We start from the raw sequence: 18051 nt of genomic DNA on the forward strand, positions 1-18051 counted from the left end.
GGTGCCAAGCCCAGGGTTACCATATGGCTTCAGAAAAAGGATGACAAATTGAGATATCTGGGTTTTACTTTCATTGAAAGCACAGAAGTAAAACCTGAATATTTCAATCTCTCCTCTTTTTTTTCTGGAGCCATATGGTAACTCTGGCCAAGCAATTTACATTAAAATCACAGGGGGGGGGAAGGAAACTGAAGGTTACAAAATTTAAGAGACTGAAGAGAGAAAGAGGATAGAGGGATGAAGGAGAGAATGGCCTAGGAAGGGTAAGGGATGGGGGTTGTTGCTGAAGTGGAAAGAAGAGGCAGAGGAAATTACTGAAATTCAAGATTGAACAGACAAGTTTCAACCAACTTTTTAAATCTAGTGAAGGTGGATTAGAGCCTGAAATGTAATGAGAAGAAGTTCCAGAGGAGGGGTCCAGCATTCATAGTGTGCAAAGATGACAACACCTCATCCCCAAGGGCTGGAAACTCTATTCCTAATTGGACCAAGAAGTGGAAGATCTGATCTAGAAATCAAATCAAGGTCCCTTGGCATGAACTACTGGGTCAGTTTCTAAGTGATGTATTCTACACTTTTAAGATCAATATGGTCTATTTAATCATCATATGGAATAAAACATTGAAACCACTCTAATTTAGCAGTTTCCACTAAAATAGATCCCAATGTACTAAACCCAAGCATATAAGCTGTAAAGGCAGCCTCTCCAGATGTTAAAGCAAAATTTCAACCAGGCCACAGCACTTAGAAAAGGACTTTAATTGCAACATACCTGGTGGTGGGATCTGTGGTCGTGGGATGCCATCCTGGGGCCGAGTAATAGGAATGGCCATGCTAATCATGTCCTGCTTACGCTCTTGTACCACTGTTGCCTGAAAAGACAGAGGGGATCAGAAGCCATTTTCAGCATATGAAAAGTAACTCTTGATTTATAGACTTATGCACAGGACTTTTAATTTTAGGTGTTTGTAAGTGATTTGCTCATCACTGTATTTGTATATTGTTTTTGTACCTCATGTAGAACAATGGCAATTGGGTGGGTTATAAGTTGATCAGCTGGCAAATAAGCAGCTAAATTTATTAAAGAATCTTTGAGAATATTAAAGAGAAATTCAACAGATACCATGTGAAACTTTAAGAGTTGATGAAACTGTAGCCTCAAAGGTGAAAGAATATTCCAATAAATTTTGGTTTTGTAACCATTTAAAATCATGAAGTGCTTTTGTGGGCACACTATATATTGGAACACTAGACTAAAAGAGAAGGGGGGGGGAAGAAGAAATTAATCTGCATTTGAAAGCAATGCATAGCATTCTAAGACCAAAGATACCAACTCATGTACTACAGAATGAATGCAGGAAGGAGACACCAGGCAACAAGCACAGCTCAAGAGAACTTTTGGCTAGTGTTAAGGGACAAATCTGCCATACAAACTAAGGGAGGGAAGTTATTAAGGGGCATTAGGGCATTAGCAGCTCATTACTACATAAATCAGGCTTATCCAATCTTTTTCTATTAGGGGCCACATTTCATATTTTGCAACATTTGGAGGGCCAAAACATGCATAGATGTATTTTTGCCATATTTCATCAAACAGTGGCAAAACACAAAAACGCACTGCCCTCTCCCCAGCCTTCAGACAGTCTCACTTGTGCACTCTCATTCACGTGCACCCCACCTCCACTGTCTTCACCTGTCTTTCCCCTCACATGGCTTTAGGTGCAGAAGACAAAGCAGGCTTCCTAATTCCTTACTGTAACATAGTTTTCTGCAAACCTGAGCCAGGTGGTGCTAGAAATTAGGGGTGGTCATGAGGTTTCAAATCTCACAAGACTTGACAACCGCAAGACCAATCTGAACTTCCAGCATTATAAGGCTCTAGCTTACAAAAAGCTGAATTGTTGGGGGAAGCAGGAATTTTTCCAAGGGCCAGAAAAAAAAAAACCCACTCAATGGGCCGGATTTTGGCCTACAGGCAGTAGTAGGTTGGATAAGCCTAATATAAAATTCTATGCTGCAGCTTGTGGTTTAGTGTAGTGAGTTTTGATCCTGGGAATCTGGGTTTGAGCCCCACTGCAGCTCCTTATGACCTTGGACAAGTCACTTAACTCTCTATTGTCCAAAGTACAAAGCTTAGATTGTGAGCCCACTAGGAACAAGTACCTGCATATAATGTGTACAGCACTGCGTATGTCTAGTAACATTAAAGAAATGAACAGTAGTAGCAGTTTCACATTATCCCCAAATTCCAGAGTTTTCCAATAAGAATCAGCTATCTAGTGCCTTTTATGGTCTCTAATTGCAAGCTACTTTTCACAAGTAGTTTTTACCTGTTTAACTCTCTCATCCTGCTGAAGTAATATGGCAGCCTGCTGCTGGGCCAGTTTGAGTCTCTCTTCCTCTGGAAGAATGCCAGTATCCACAGACGGCAAGCGAAGTGGTGGGCCAAGACCTGGAGGAGGAGGAACTACTCCTAAAGGGAAGCTTGGGCCCATCCCTGGGGGAGGGGGTGGGGGAGGAGGAGGAGGTGGTGGTGGCTGGAGAGATAATATTCCCATTGAAGGTGGTGGCAAAGGCATTCCAGGCATCTGCAAAGACAGGACACAGGTCAGAGTATGGGTTTGGGAAAGGTTAATGAGGCTATAAGGTTGAAGGCAACACTAATGTGTTACAGAAAAGTCAAATGACAGAATGTATCAAGAATCTGCTCTTTCATTTAGGGCCTCATCAACTGCCCACAGCAGGAACAGCTTTCTATATCAACGTTAGAATCCATATCACAACGTTTCAATCTATATCACAATATTAGAATTTTAATTATATATTATAGACGTAAGTTATTTTGTATACTGTGATTTTTTTTCTTCTTTCTTTCTCCTTTTTCGTTCCTTTCCTATTTTTTAATGGAATTCTATTCATCATTTCAGTGGATTATTTTGTTAACCGCTTTGATCCTATTTGGCAAATTAAGCGGTATATAAAGATTTTTAATAAACATAGATATAAACTTAATTGATGGGAATTGGTAACAGAGACTCTTAGCAGCAGTGACCGACCAAAGACGCCGGTGGCATACACAATTTTGAAGGGAGTATGTTCTAGATATGGTGTGGGCAGATCTGAAAAGTAAATACACAAAAAAGGAGAAAAACAAACTCCGCACAAAATATCAGAAAAAAAGTTGGAGCAGAAACGACCAAACAGAATACCCCACTACAACAGTATCAATATAACCAAATGGTATTTACTAAAAACCTAACACGTACATTCAAAGAAAAGGACCTGACACGGGCCATGTTTCAGCATGTTTGCCTGCATCAGGGATCCAACATCATCTGAATGTACATGTATGAATAACAAAACCTGGTCAAATAATATACATGAATGACAAGTGCTGAAGAAAAAAAACAAGGTTTTCACTGAAATTTCACAGGACATGGCTACGTTCTGTTTGATCGTCTCTGCTCCAACTTTTGTCAGATCTGAAAAGTATACATATTTGTCCCGTACCATCTAGATGTTTTGGAGTGAGTCAGATGTGTTAAGTGGATACAGGTTGTAATCTTTCGTCTGTTGCCTAATCCCTGGTCCAGAACAGGGGTTCTCAACCCCATATACCCATCCAGTCAGATCTCAGGAAATCCACAATGAATATGCATGAGATTCATTTTCAAGCAATTTATTTATAGACTTATATCCTACTGCATCCTACAAATGCAAATCTACCTCACACATATTCATTGCTGGTTTCCTAAAAATCTGACTGGCTAGGTACTGGATTGAGAACCCTTCCTCTAGAGCAGGGGTGTCTAACCTCAGCTCTCATTATATTGGATTTTCAGGATTGCCATAAGAACATGCATGAGATCCACTTGCATACAGTGGAGGCAGTGCGTGCAAATAGATCCACGGCCCATCTATTGGGGAATCCCTGAAAACCTAACTGAAAAGCAGTCCTTGAGCACTGTGGTTGGACACCCCTGCTCCAGAGCATTGGTCCTTACCAATGGTATAGAAATATATGAATATCTCTAGAAGTTCCCCATTTGCCTTTGCATTTGTTTCCAGGCACGCATAAATGTTAGCTAATAGAGAATGACACGGTGACAGAATTCATCACCGTTCCCGTCCCTATGGATAACCGCGGGAAACCATCCACCAAGAATTGACACTCCTTAAGAAGACAGAAAAGAATCAGAATATGAATGGACACAGCCACTGAGCCCTCAAAGCCTTGCATTGAAGAACGCTGGTGTAGAAGGACTGAGGTTGAAATAGACACTAAAGAATAACACATGGAACACGGCTGCACAACCGACAGCCATCCACCGCAAATGAGGCATGAATCCATCCCATTCTGCCCTGGGAAGGTTATCTATGTCACAGTTCTTCAACCGCCGGTCCGCGGACCGGTGCCGGTCCGCAAACAAAATCTTGCCGGTCTGCGAAGGATTCGGTCCCCACCGCAACGAAAGGCCGGCGTCAGCTGACTTGCAACTTCCTGTTGCAGTCGCTGTGCCGGGACTCCTGCCTTCCACCGCGTTTGCCTCCTGCTTTGTCTCCGCACCTCCAGACCAGCAGCGGCAGCTCTGTATGCTTTTAACTTCGGCACAGAGCTGCTCCTAATCAATAGTTTAGCGCGGTTTCATAAGGCAGCCTCGGGGCCTTTGCTAGGCCGGCCCACATTGCATCATCGAAGCGGGCTGGCTATCAAAGGCCCCGAGGCTGCCTCATGAAACCGCGCTAAACTATTGATTAGGGGCAGCTCTGTGCCGAAGTTAGAAGTACACAGAGCTGCCGCTGAAGGAGGGCAAAGAGCAGCTGTCCTGGAGGTTTCCCTTCCTCTCGCCTTTGCAGGTCCCTTTTTTCCACCTTTTTTTTTTTCCTTCAAACGGCAACGGGCCCCAACATCAACATCAATCAAGTAAGTTCCACTGTCAATCAAGCGGTTCTGCTCGGCCAAAGCTTCCCCTGTGACATGAGCCACCCTCAGGGGAAAGAAAGTGACCCACAAAGGTGAGGGGAAGGGGGGCAGATGATGGAAGTTGGGGGGGGGGAGAGAGAGAGAGAGAAGGGGCAGACGATGGAATGGAGGGGATGAGAGAGAGAGAAGGGGACAGATGATGGAAGTGAGAAGAAGGGAGAGAGAGCAGAAGGCAGATGGATGTCAGTTGAGAGGGGAGAGCAGATGCTGAATGGAAGTGGGAAAAGAACACATACTGGATGGAAGGAGGAGATAAATAAAGGGGGAAGAAAATAGTAAGATAATGGAGGGGTGAGGGAAAGGGGTGACAAGCTGTGCGTAGACACAGTGAAAAGAGGGAAACGGGACTAAATAGTAAGAAAGAATTTAATTTAGATGGAGGCAGAAAATAGAGAAGGAAGACCAGAGAAGAAAAGGGAAGAGAGAGCAGAGAATTATATCAGATCTGAGTGGAGGAAATGAGAAGAGAGATATGCTAAAAACCTCAGGGGGGAGGGAAGGATAGAGATGCCAGACCATGAGGGGAACAGAAGGAAGATGATGGATGCCAGACCAAATTGGGGGGTGGGGGTGGGGGGCAGGAGGAGAGATGGCAGGGAAAGACAGACAGTGAATGGAAGGGGCAGATGCTGGACTGAAGAGACAGAGAAGGATATCATGCTGCTGTACCGGGCCATGGTACGCCCTCACCTGGAGTACTGCGTCCAGCACTGGTACTTGAAGAAGGACACGGTACTACTCGAAAGGATCCAGAGAAGAGCGACTAAAATGGTTAAGGGGCTGGAGGAGTTGCCGTACAGCGAAAGATTAGAGAAACTGGGCCTCTTCTCCCTTGAGCAGAGGAGATTGAGAGGGGACATGATAGAAACATTCAAGGTACTGAAGGGAATAGACTTAGTAGCTAAGGACAGGTTGTTCACCCTCTGCAAGGCAGGGAGAACGAGAGGGCACTCTCTAAAGTTGAAAGGGGATAGATTCCGTACAAACGTAAGGAAGTTCTGTGGTAGAAAGCTGGAACGCTCTTCCAGAGGCTGTTATAGGGGAAAACACCCTCCAAGGATTCAAGACAAAGTTAGACAAGTTCCTGCTGAACAAGAACGTGCGCTGGTAGGGCTAGTCTCCGTTAGGGTGCTGGTCTTAGACCAGAGGGCTGCTGCGTGAGCGGACTGCTGGTCATGATGGACCTCTGGTCTGACCCAGCAGTGGCAATTCTTATGTTCTTAGGGCAGACACTGGCTGGAAGAGAGTGAAAAGGCAATGAAAGCAGAAACCAGAGACGACAAAAGGTAGAAAAAAATAATTTTATTTCTATCTTGTGATTCAAATATATCAGATTTGAAATATGTATCTTGCTAGACATAATTGGGGAGTGCAAAGCCCAGGCAGTGCTTCTTTAGCTTCCAGCTGGCTTAGGGCTCTCTCTGACCAGGGGGTAGTTGCCCTAGTTCCACTCCCCTAACACCATTCCTGTCATGTGTGACTGTGGTATTCTGTTACTTGATATTTGTGTAGCATTCTGTAATAATTTGGCTTATTCAGTTTTCTTGATAGTAGAGGGGATATATGTGAAGGGGAGGGGAGACAGGGATTTTGTTGATCTTTGCCCTGTATTATTTGTATTTATAAAATGACAATTGTATAGAATATTGTTTCTTTTTATCTATATATATAAAATCGGAGGTATGTATGTGTGTATGTATGTATGTATGTGTGTATGTGTGTGTGTGTGTGTATGTGCCGCGATCACGCAAAAATGGCTTGACCGATTTGAACGAAACTTGGTATGCAGATCCCTCACTACCTGGGGTGATATGTTCTGGGGGTCTCTCGGCCCACCTGCACACGTGGGCGGAGCTACAAACAGAACATCAGATTTCACCCATTCATGTCAATGGAAAAAAAGTAAAAAGCTGCCATTCTCACAGTACTTCAAAAACGGCTTGACCGATTTGAACGAAACTTGGTATGCAGATCCCTCACTACCTAGGGTGATATGTTCTGGGGGTCTCGCAGCCCACCTGCACACGTGGGCGGAGCTACAAACAGAAAATCAGATTTCACCCATTCATGTCAATGGAAAAAATGTAAACAGCTGCCATTCTCACAGTAAATCAAAACCGGCTTGACCGATTTGAACGAAACTTGGTATGCAGATCCCTCACTACCTGGGGTGATATGTTCTGGGGCTCTCGCGGCCCACCTGCACACGTGGGCGGAGCTACAAACAGAACATCAGATTTCACCCATTCATGTCAATGGAAAAAATGTAAAAAGCTGCCATTCTCAAAGTAATTCAAAAACGGCTTGACCGATTTGAACGAACCTTGGTATGCAGATCCCTCACTACCTGGGGTGATATGTTCTGGGGGTCTCGCGGCCCACCTGCACACGTGGGCGGAGCTACGAACAGAAAATCAGATTTCACCCATTCATGTCAATGGAAAAAATGTAAAAAGCTGCCATTCTCAAAGTAATTCCAACTACCTGGGGTGATATGTTCTGGAGGTCTCTCGGCCCACCTGCACACGTGGGCGGAGCTACAAACAGAACATCAGATTTCACCCATTCATGTCAATGGGAAAAAAGTAAAAAGCTGCCATTCTCACAGTACTTCAAAAACGGCTTGACCGATTTGAACGAAACTTGGTATGCAGATCCCTCACTACCTGGGGTGATATGTTCTGGGGGTCTCTTCACCCAAGAATTTATATGTTCTTGCTCCTGGAGGTGAAACTAAAAATGTTGTTTATAATCAAGTTTTGTGTGTGTTGTATTGTCTTCATTTTGTCAAATATTTCACATTATAATTTGAATATTGTACTTTTTATAAAGCTGTAAAAAAATAATTTCATTCACCACTATAAAGTATCTTTATTTGAATCCATTTACAGTGTTATTGCTATAATTAAATACCCGTGCAACGCCGGGGCATCAGCTAGTACTTTAATAAAATATGTTCAATATAAAATTATAACTATTTGAGGCTTGTGTGGATGGGATCAGATGGTTTGTGGGATCGAGCTCGCGGGGACGGGGCGGCGATGGTTTTTTAAAAAAAATTTCAGTCTTAGTAGTTTGCCGGTCCACGAAATAATTATTTTATTTCCGCCGGTCCATAGGTGTAAAAAGGTTGAAGAACACTGATCTATGTGGTCTTCTTTCAAAAATAAAGCTGGTAAGTATAAAAAATAACTTTAAAATCAATCTGGCCACTGAGGCCATGTTTTGACTAAAAATAGCCCAGGAAAACCACAGAGAATCCTCAAAAACAGAGATTTTAGGATTTTAGTGGGGAGAGGGAGACATAGGCATGCAGGGAAACCACCTAAAAACCCCTTTTAGAAAAAAACAAATCAAAATCTATGATTCAAGCTGTTAGCTAGCTCTCGAGGGAAAGATCCCAGAGCCCCAATCTGATTTGCAGGCTCTCCAAGGGGCTTACTGTCGAGCAGGGAGTCTCCCCAGAAGCAGACGCTCTCCAATAGTCTGCAGATCTCCCGCAGTCAAGGATGTCCCCGCAGGGAACCTCCATAGCACAAGGGCAAAACCACAACTGAAAATTACTATTAAATCACTAAAAGAAACACGAGCAGAAAAGATAAGCTCTTATAGCCTGGCCTGTAGGAATGAAAACTGGAGTATATAGGAGCAAGCTTGGTGGTAAGATGTGAGGGAGAGGGGGTAAAAGCTTCAAACATTTTGAGGCTTACTACAGATCCCTGGCGGGAGGAGGGAAATAAACCACTGGTCCTGGAATAAAGTAGGATTGAACAAGAAATGATTAATGCCATCTGCAAGCAACTCATGAGCTAACGTGCTTAACCCATCCGTAAGGAATCATATGAAGTTTAAACAGGAAATTTGAAATCCTCAAGTGATGTGATTTGGCAGACTCTGTATGAGCATGCACATGGCTAAGTTCAGCTTTTCATCCTCATTCTCCTCCCAACAAGTAGTAGCCACAAGGAGCTATACAACCCAGCAATCCAACTAGCTGAAACTATCCATTGATAGTCACAAAACTTCTGTCTATTGATAAGACACAAAATATATTACTGAACACACAAGAACTCCTGCTTTTACCTGGTCCAGCCTTGGTGGGGGAGGGGCAATTCCCACTCCCGGAGGCCCTGGGTGTGACGGTCCTGGGTGCGGTAGGGGAGGATTTCCTGGCACAGGACGCGAAGGTAGAAGAGTCTGCTCTCCATCTTCTCCCCTCAGCACTGGCCGATTCAACACGATGCCAGTCTGTTAAAAAAAGACAAGCCAGAGGAAACATTTGGAATGTCACTGCACTGCATTAAATCATAAGAGGGACCAGTCAAACTGGTATCCCCCTCCAGAAAAGTATTTTCCAATAGGAATATTTTATCATAAAAAGATAAGAAAGCAGTTAAACTCCTTGGATCTTCACATACCTGCAAGGTATATGTCTGAAGCCGCTCAATTAGCTCCTCCCGACCTCCTGCAAACAGTAATCACATCACCATCAGTTACTGATAATAATATAAATCCACAATTTAAAAAACAAAATCACCATACACATGCTGATCATGCAATGTACTCTTGAATTAATCTCCTCTTGCTATATAAAATCAAGTTTGTAAGAAAGCAGTATGCAGATGTTAAACACGGGAAAATTCTCAGAACGCTACTCTGATATGGAGATTGTCAGTGTAGCAGCAGTTGTCACTGATCTCACCCGGTATATCTCATAACTACTTCAATCACTTGTTTTTATATAATTTGGTCAGGAGCTAGGGGTGGTTGAACAAAAGCAATCTATCCACTCCCATGCCTCGTGTGACCTAATACGCCAACTTTGCTTAAGCACTGCGGCAGAAGGAAACTACCAAGAAGTCTGAAATTTTGCAGTTTGGCACAACACCTTGGGGCAAGTTTCTGTGCCAAGTTTGAAATCTTTTGCGAGTGTGCTTCCATTTCCATGCAAATGAACAAGGTACATGAAGTTTCACAGTTAAGTATAGATTGCTACTGTTTTATGATCCCCTTCCCTGTATCCATGCATTTTCATATACCCACTGCCACTGGTCGTGAAGATCATGAGAAGTGTATTATACACTGAGACCATATATTTATCAGTTATTGATCCATTGTCTGAAAAACATTCCCAATAGTCAGATAATACCATATAAATTTCTAAGCTTTATTAAAGACAAAAAAGCAAAGTGCAAAAATCACACTTATTTAAAGTGTGCATGCATACTGACAAAGATCAGGAAATCAAATAAATTAAACTTTTAACTCAGTTTCTTGTACATGGTTTTGAAAGTCTGGTCAATGTTTGCCAAAATAGTTTGTGCATAAGTGTACTGTCTGCCTGATGAAGTGGTCATAGGTGCATTAAGGCCTGCAAATATGCTGTTCAGGGATCCAGCATATGTCTCTGCGGGGAGGACCTTGTGGATGCAAAAAATCAACCAGGATGTCGCATTCTTCCATTGAAATTTCACATACATGGCCAATCCACCAAGAATTGTCATATAATAATAATAATAAATTTATTCTTCTATACCGCCACAGTCGAATGACTTCTAGGCGGTTCACATCGAAGAAGGCTGGACAATCAGCGAATTACAAATGCAAAAAGTGCGGGTACAACTTATTATATAAGAAATAGATAAAAGGAAAATATAAATCTTAAGTATGTGGTATAGATCTCATGTATGCAACCCAAAGAATAAAGCGGATCAATCTGCACAATTTAAAATAGAGCTGGACAATGAGGCAAATTGCAGAATGAAGCGAATTACAGGATAAAGCGAGTTACAGAATACGGCGGATTACAGGGTAAAGCAAATTACCGGATAAGTGAATTACAGAATAAAACTGGACAGTCAATGAATTACAGGATACAAGTAGTGAGGGTACAACTTATTAGCAAGAAATAGCTAAAAGGGAAATATAAATCTTAAGTATGTAATTTAGCTCTCATGAATGCAACCCAAGGAGTAATGCTGAACAATCAGCGAATTGCAAAATGCAGAAAGTGAGGGAACAACATATTACACAGAATTTGATAGAGGGAAAATATAACTTTGTAGGTAGTGAGGCTACTGTTTAGGAGATGAATTTGTCAAACAGTATATATATATATATGCAAGCTAAGTATTATCCAGGTTGAAAGCTGGATGTTTGAAAGGTAAGGAAATGTTTAGGATCAGTATCAGACTCTAAGACATTGGCAATGAATGAGCTGGTGTCACTTGAAATTTTGCTAATGCAGAGTCTAGCAGTGTCTATGGATTTATATTAGTGATTTCCTCTTGTTCCAGCCACTGTGTGGCCCATACTAAACCTTTGCTCCAGAGCAGGTATTACTGCTTCAATATCTTCCTTAGCAATGAAGAAAAATTTGATTTCCGAGACAGATTTATTGCAGAATTCAAATAGATCCCTTGGTGTCAAAATTTGGTTATTGAGAGGGCGTTATAAGCTGGCATGGGCAGCTAAACGCTTGGCTGTTCCCCCAATCCCATCACATGGAGATTTGCCATGGCTGGTGCCAAAGAACTTCCACTTAGCAGTAATTTGAAAGTCAGTATCATAGCTGCAGAGGTTAATGAAATTCTTGAAGTTTTTATATTGCGCAGCAGAACCATCACTAAAGTTATTTTAGTTTTCAGTATTATATACTACTTATAACCTGAGTGGTTTACATTCAGGTACTCAAGCATTTGTAGTGAATATGGCTTAAGAGAGGCAAGACTTCCTTCAGATGCAGAATAAGCTTCCTCAAAAATGCATGAAGAGCAATAGTATCGTGACGCAAGTAGTCACTGATCATGCATAAGCTTTGGAAATCAGGATTGCAGAAGTAGACAACGAAGAGGTGTAATGTTGCTTGGCTATTTTACCAGTGAAACCCCTGTACTGAATCCTGAACGATGAAGGAATAATTTTCAATGAAGTTCATCAAAACAATAGCATGCCCCTCCTTTATATTTGCTTTCAGTTCCTTCCGATAAGCACTTTGGTACTTGGAAATAAAATGGTGGCTAGCCAAATTAGAAATAGATACCATTTTTCCATTATAAATACAATAAAAAGAAAGGCATGGGGGGGGGAGAAATTTTATAATTTTATTAATATTTAGACCAATAATAAAGAATATTATATAGGAGTTTTGAGAATGCATAGATTATGGTTGGGTTGGGAGGGATTGGGTTAAAATTATAATGTTTTAATGCTGAACATGATAAAGTTACAAGTGTTGTATTCAATTTTAACTGTTATTTATTGTTACACTTGTTATATGATGCAAAATGAATAAAGATTTGTAAAAAAAAAAGAAAGAAATTTTTCCAATTAATTCTGAAGTGAAGTTCTCTATGGATAACTGTCGAGTTTCCGGTGTATCCACTGCTTAAATTCAATGATATCATCTGGATCATGCTCACCAAAGAACTCAGTAAAATATTCCTCCAGAGGGATCTGCCCAGGACATATTTCACACCGCTGCAACATGCAGTTTTTTGAGTTCATATCACAGACAGTTTTATTCAGAAGCACCTTGTAGTCATCTGGAACTGCAATTGCTGAAAGCATAAGTTTCACATTCTGGTGGATTATGCAGACACAGACTGAATGAGTCCCTGATGAACTGACTGTGACACATCACTTTGGCCAAAGCTGACAGAACTTTGAGAACCCAATTTCAGGCCCATGCTAACTACGATAGGTGGTGTACATTTCCTTCAGATAACATAATTTTATTCTTATATACTGCCATACCGAAGAAATTCTAGGTGGTTCACAACAAGGTGAGCTAATACATGGGATACAGATAAAATACAAATTAGAATAATGGACTTAAAAACAGATAAAGACAGAAAGCATTTACAATATAATGCAGAATAGAAAACAACAGTTTAAAATTGGGGAAGCGTTGCTGACAGTTTAAAAAGAACTGTTTGAATGACAGCCAGACAGGCAATAGCAGCAATCTTTTCTGCTTTTGCACTTTTTCATCACTGATCAGAACAGAGACATAATCTTTTTTGCCTTGGGAATACTCTAGAGATTTCATCATCTTCATAAAAATCCAAGACTTTCTATGTAATCTGCTGAGCAAGCACTTTTCCTCTCTTTATTGCTGGAACAGCAAGAATGCCACCCTGCTGTTTCAGCTTCCTGGCCTTTTTAACCGTTCTTGTTGAAATGCCAAATTCCAAAGCAGTTTTCTCAATAGTCCAGCTGTGTGGAGCAAGAGTGAGAATTTGTATTTTCTCCCTATTACTAGATAGTTCCAACTTCTACTTCAGTTCAGTCAATAGGAGGTCATAGTTAGAACACCTTTTACATTAGCCACTTTCTGGTTCTGCTTTGATATCAACTGGAGTTAAGTCACCAATAACTGCAATGTGGTCTGCAATTGCATTATGGGCTTCAGAGAATTTGCCTTTAGCATAATTTAAGGAATTTTCCTTGCTAATCCGTTGAATCTTTAGAGGAGAAAATCCTAGTGGTGAAAAGCTGACATTGAGGTTTTCAGATGCATTGGTAGGGTCATCACTGTCAGAATCAGACTTAGGGCTACTTAGATCTTGCAGTCTGACACCCAAGTCTTGCCTGCCTCTTGGGCAAAGCTTTTGGGCTGGTTTAAACTCGTGTTTTGTGATAGCTTTTAAATGATCAGCTGCAGGAAGCTCAATTGGGCGTAGACCTTTGATAGTGCTGTGATCCTGTTTTCTGAACGGATTACAGCAGTTTTCCTGTAGAAATTCAAACTTCGTCAGAATCAAGGCTTCATGATGAGCTAATACATGGGATTAGATTCCACAGACAAAGTAGAAAGTCCAGAGCGTCTTTTAATTAATTCTTGGTCAGGCAAAGAGAAATCAGAAATAAGCTTCAAGCACCTTTCTCCAGAATAGAAGGTAGATGGTTTCTGGCACTCAGAACTATCATAGATTCCAATACTGCAGGGCTCTAGCTTATTAGTAGTCTCCATAAGATAAGAGTCACCTAAAAATACAGTGAAAAATATCAGTGTGAGAACACAATGAAAATAGAGCAAAGCAAGTTGAGCATGTCAGCAAGTGCAGAGTAAGTTTCCAAAATTCACACAGGCATAGCCTAGTTAACTAGGGAAAGAATCAGATGCTGCACAGAAAAAATAGACGGAAAGCAACCGGCAAAGGCAAGCTTTGTCAAATAATGAAGTCATATGGTGTTATAAGGTCACGATGAACCTTAAAGCCAGATTTGTTCATACAATCACTGTGCTGTGATAGTTGCAAGTCAGAAAATGTTCCGAAAAGCTTGGTTATGAGTTTTCAGATCAATATAGTTCCACTGCACATTCACAATGAAGTGCCAATGACCCTTCAACATAACATGTTTACGCAAGCAAGTATTGCTTATCTTTGAAGCTTTAATTCTCACCAAAGAAAGGTTGGGTCCAAGATGAAACAGGATAGCTTCTGTAGCAAAAAAAATATGCTCTTTCAAATGATATTTTTAAACAAACCTACACATTAGAGATATTTGAATCTGAAAAACAGTGAAAATTTGCATAAATGCATAAAGCCATATTTTTGGGATGGTCATATCTTCAGCTTCACTTGACTGTAAAAGCTCATATTGCAAATCTTGGAAGTACCTCATGGTACATATCTGCTGGTAAAGTTGTACCCTCAGCTGACTTACCTACCAGCAGCAGTATGGAGCCAAACTGTGAATTTTTTTGCCTACTTTGCTGACCTGTAGAAATAAAAGCATGTTCGCACAAGATTTCAAACTTGGCACAAGGTGTTGTACCAAACTGCAAAATTTCAGACTCTTAGGTAGTTTCCTTCTGCCGCAGTGCTTAAGCAAAGTTGGCGTTTTAGGTCACACGAGGCATGGGAGTGGATCGACTGCTTTTGTTCAACCACACCTAGCTCCTGATCAAATTTAGATCCAAAAAATTTTGCAGAGTTTCATTTGAGGCCCTAGACAATACCCCTGTAAAATTTGGTTGGATTTCAAGGGGGGTCGAGCGTGGGTAGTTTTCAGTATTGGTCCAATTGACATGGAATGACCAATGTGACGACTGAGGAAATCTACTTGAATATTCTCCACTCCGGCTATGTGGGAGGCCAAGATGTCCTGAAGATGCAACTCTGCCCAGAGCATGAGCAGAGCCACCTCCTGCACTACCTGAGTGCTCTTGGTGCCCCCCTGACGACTGACATAGGCCATGGCCGTGGCATTGTCTGACAGAACCCGGACCAATTTACCCGTCAAGAAGGAGTGGAAGGCTAACAGTGCCAGAAGGATGGCTCTGGTCTCCAGAACATTGATTGACCAGGACACCTCCTCCGTGGACCAGGTGCTCTGAGCCGAGTGACCTAGACACTGAGCACTACAACCGAGAAGACTGGCATCCGTGAGAAGCACCGTCCACTGTAGCTGATCCAGACTTGTCCCTTGAACAAGATAGGAGGTCTGGAGCCACCAACGAAGACTGGAGCGAGCCAAGCCCTGCAGAGGAACAGGATGATCTAAACTGAGGGTCTGGGGTTACCACCTCTGAAGCAGAGCATACTTAAGAGGACGCATGTGGGCCCGAGCCCACCTCACCACGTCGAGGGAAGCTGCCATTGACCCCAAGACTTGGAGGAAATCCTGCGCCCGATTTCACCTGGACGCCATAATCAGGCGAATTTGACAGTGTAATTTGCTTACCCGGGCCTCTGGGAGGAAGACCTTCCTCAAGGAGGTGTCGAACACCACCCCAATATACTCCAGGCGCTGCGAGGGGGCCAACCGGCTCTTGGCAAGGTTGACAACTCATCCCAGTGACTGCAGGAACTCCACCACCCGAGGAGTGCCCCGTGTGCTCTCTTGGAAGGATTTTGCGCGAATCAACCAGTCGTCCAGGTAAGGATGCACCAGAATGCCCTCTGTCCGCCGTGACGACCACTATAACTTTGGTGAACGCCCGGGGAGTAGTGGCCAGACCAAAAGGGAGCTCAAAGAACTGAGAGTGCTGGCCCAAGATTACAAAACAAAGAAAGTGCTGATGGGAGGTCTGGATTGGAATGTGCAAGTAGGCCTTTGTCAGATCGAGAGAGGTTAGATACTCCCCCGGCTGAACCACCAGAATCACCGATCGCAGTGTCTCCATGAGAAAAGATAGAACTCTGAGAGCCCTGTAGACCCCCTTCAAATCTAAGATGGGCTGAAAAGTCTCCTCTTTCTTGGGCACCACAAAGTAAATCGAGTACCTGCTGGTGCTAGACTCCTGAGGGGGCACTGGAACCACAGCTAAGGGTCTGGCGAAAAGCCTGCTTCTTCCACTCAGCATGACAAGGAGAAGCTAGAAAATGATCTGGCAAGGAATGGGCAAACTCCAGAGCACCACCAACCCGTCATCCACTGGAGCTCCTCCTTAAAAGGGGAGGGGCCAACGGAGCTCAGTTAAACAGTTAGGTAGGCAGGCAGGAAAGCAGGAGAGAAAAGCAGAGAAGAGAACAGGAGAGGGGAAGAAGGAGTCAGAGAAGGCAGGAGAGAGCAAGGGGGCATCGGCGAGAAGTAGCTCTGCCCCCCCCCCCCCCGACATCATCCACTGGAGCTCCTCCTTAAAAGGGGAGCCATTCGGCATGTGAAGGCGAGCATTAAAGGCGCTCACCTTAGCGAGAGCGCCTTTGTAAAGGGATGAGCAAAGAAGAAACACTATGGAAGGACATCTACATAGGCAAGTACCACAAGAGCAACAGGACAGACAAGCAATAGACAAATAAACACAGTAGTAGCAGAGGCAATCACAGCAGACACAGAGGACACACACAAGCAACAGGGGTAGCAGGTTTAAAATCAAGAAAAGGACTTCACAGAAACACCGAGGACACTTCACAGATTCCTACACAAGGAGAAGCCATTTCAGACGACAGACCGGCAAAGCGGACAGCAATGGATGCAGCAGACAGAAGCAAGGGTGGAAGAAGACGTACATAGATGGATCAAGAACTTGTTGGCAGGCAGGAAACAGAGGGTAGGAGTAAAGGGCCACTACTCGGGCTGGAGGAGGGTCACGAGTGGGGTCCCACAGGGCTCGGTGCTTGGGCCACTGCTATTTAATATATTCATAAATGATCTAGAAACAGGGACGAAGTGTGAGATAATAAAATTTGCGGACGACACCAATCTTTTTAGTGGAGCTCGGACTAAAGAGGACTGCGAAGAATTGCAAAGGGACTTGAACAAACTAGGGGAATGGGTGACGAGATGGCAGATGAAGTTCAACGTTGAGAAATGTAAAGTGTTACATATGGGAAGCAGAGGTACAAATATACGATGGGAGGGATGTTAGTGAATGAGAGTACCCAAGAAAGGGACTTGGAGGGTAATAGTGGACATGACAATGAAGCCGACGGTACAGTGTGCAGCGGCCGCTAGGAGAGCGAATAGAATGCTAGGTATAATCAAGAAGGGTATTACTACCAGAACGAAAGAAGTTATCCTGCCGTTGTATCGAGCGATGGTGCGTCCGCATTTGAAGTACTGCGTCCAATATTGGTCGCCGTACCTTAGGAAGGATATGGCATTACTCGAGAGGGTTCAGAGGAGAGCAACACGTCTGATAAAAGGTATGGAAAACCTTTCATACACTAATAGATTGGAGAAACTGGGACTCTTTTCCCTGGAGAAGAGGAGACTTAGAGGGGATATGATAGAGACTTACAAGATCATGAAGGGCATAGAGAGAGTAGAGAGGGACAGATTCTTCAAACTTTCAAAAAATAAAAGAACAAGAGGGAATTCAGAAAAGTTGAAAGGGGACAGATTCAAAACGAATGCTAGGAAATTCTTTTTTACCCAACGTGTGGCGGACACCTGGAATGCGCTTCCAAAGGGCATAATAGGGCAGAGTATAATAATAATAATAATAACTTTATTTTTGTATACCGCCATACCCAAGGAGTTCTAGGCGGTTACTGGGGTTCAAGAAAGGATTGGACAATTTCCTGCTGGAAAAGGGGATAGAGGGGTATAGATAGCGGATTACTGCACAGGTCCTGGACCTGTTGGGCCACCGCGTGAGCGGACTGCTAGGTACG

General features: G+C 42.9%; 1 protein-coding gene across 1 annotated transcript in view; it reads right to left on the minus strand.

The window, feature by feature from the left end:
• Window positions 1-18051, minus strand: part of SF3B2 (splicing factor 3b subunit 2) — an 81868-nt gene that overhangs the window by 54486 nt on the left and 9331 nt on the right. Inside the window, exons 2-5 of the mRNA XM_033956817.1 lie at window positions 9403-9449; window positions 9068-9232; window positions 2331-2588; window positions 773-872 (exon numbers count right to left, since the gene is read on the minus strand). Coding sequence (XP_033812708.1) covers window positions 773-872; window positions 2331-2588; window positions 9068-9232; window positions 9403-9449 — 570 coding nt within the window. The remainder of the gene's footprint in view (window positions 1-772; window positions 873-2330; window positions 2589-9067; window positions 9233-9402; window positions 9450-18051) is intronic.

This window comes from Geotrypetes seraphini, chromosome 8, assembly GCF_902459505.1.
Source record: "Geotrypetes seraphini chromosome 8, aGeoSer1.1, whole genome shotgun sequence".
NCBI classification, from domain to species: Eukaryota; Metazoa; Chordata; class Amphibia; order Gymnophiona; family Dermophiidae; genus Geotrypetes; species Geotrypetes seraphini.